We start from the raw sequence: 1,007 nt of genomic DNA, 5'->3' as shown, positions 1-1,007 counted from the left end.
TATATTGATTGGAGGGGATCCGTGTTCCCAATTAAATTTTGCATGATCTCCCTTAGGAGAGTTACAAAATTTTGAGTTGGGAATTATCATTGTGAGGTTGTGATTTTTTCAAGGTTTTGACACACAAACATATTTGTTGCATTATAATATGTATATATGTTTGATTACTAAATGTTTATGCAAGTTTACTTATACTAGATATATGAATGTTTATTGTAGATCAAAATGTCTGCTAGCACATTATCATCGATACTCAATAAACACACTTTAACTAACGAGAATTTTACCGATTGGAAAAGGAACCTAAAGATCGTCCTAACCATTGAGAAACTGAATTTCGTACTAAATACACATGGTCCTCCGGAGCCACCTGTTGACGCTCCTAATGAGGTTTTCCTAGCGTATCAACGCTGGAAGGACTCTGATGATATGACTCGCTGTTATATGATAGCGAGCATGTCCACTGTGCTACAAGCACAACATGAAGATTACATAACTACTTGTCAGATTATGGATAATCTTGAGGATATGTTCAGCGGCCAAGCCGCTGAAAAACGTCGGGAAGCCCTAAGTAACATCATTAATTACAGATTGAAGGCTGGGTCTTCCGTAAAGGAACATATGCTGAAGGTGATGGGCTATTTGGCTGACGCTCAGTCCAATGGGGCTGACATCGATGCTGAGTCTCAATTGACCATCCATAATCTTTGAGACTTTGTCGAAGGAGTATATTCCGTTTAGGGCAACGCTCAATTTGAGCGCTAAACATAATATAACCCTAACAGAGTTGATGCAAGAACTCCAAAAGTTCGAGCGGATGATCAAGGGGTCAACTATTATGGAGGCCAACTTGGCCGAAGCATCTTCCTCCAAACCCTCTCCAGGGAATGGAAAGAAGAAGCAAGGAGCCAAGAAGGAAATTTCTTCAGTTCCGCCAAACAAGGGCAAGAACAAGAAGAAGAAGAAGAACCCAAACAAGCTCAAGTACTTTCATTGCGGGAAGGTGG

General features: G+C 40.4%; 1 protein-coding gene across 1 annotated transcript; it reads left to right on the top strand.

Moving 5' to 3' along the window:
* Positions 1–225: 225 nt before the first annotated feature.
* Positions 226–711, top strand: LOC112093780. The gene has a single exon (XM_024172922.1). The coding sequence runs from the start codon at positions 226–228 to the stop codon at positions 709–711; it is 486 nt and encodes a 161-aa protein (XP_024028690.1).
* The last annotated feature ends 296 nt before the right edge of the window (positions 712–1,007 follow it).

The sequence above is a fragment of the Morus notabilis genome, unplaced genomic scaffold (genome assembly GCF_000414095.1).
Source record: "Morus notabilis unplaced genomic scaffold, ASM41409v2 Scaffold351, whole genome shotgun sequence".
NCBI lineage: Eukaryota > Viridiplantae > Streptophyta > Magnoliopsida > Rosales > Moraceae > Morus > Morus notabilis.
This window is presented reverse-complemented; position numbering and strand designations above follow the sequence as displayed.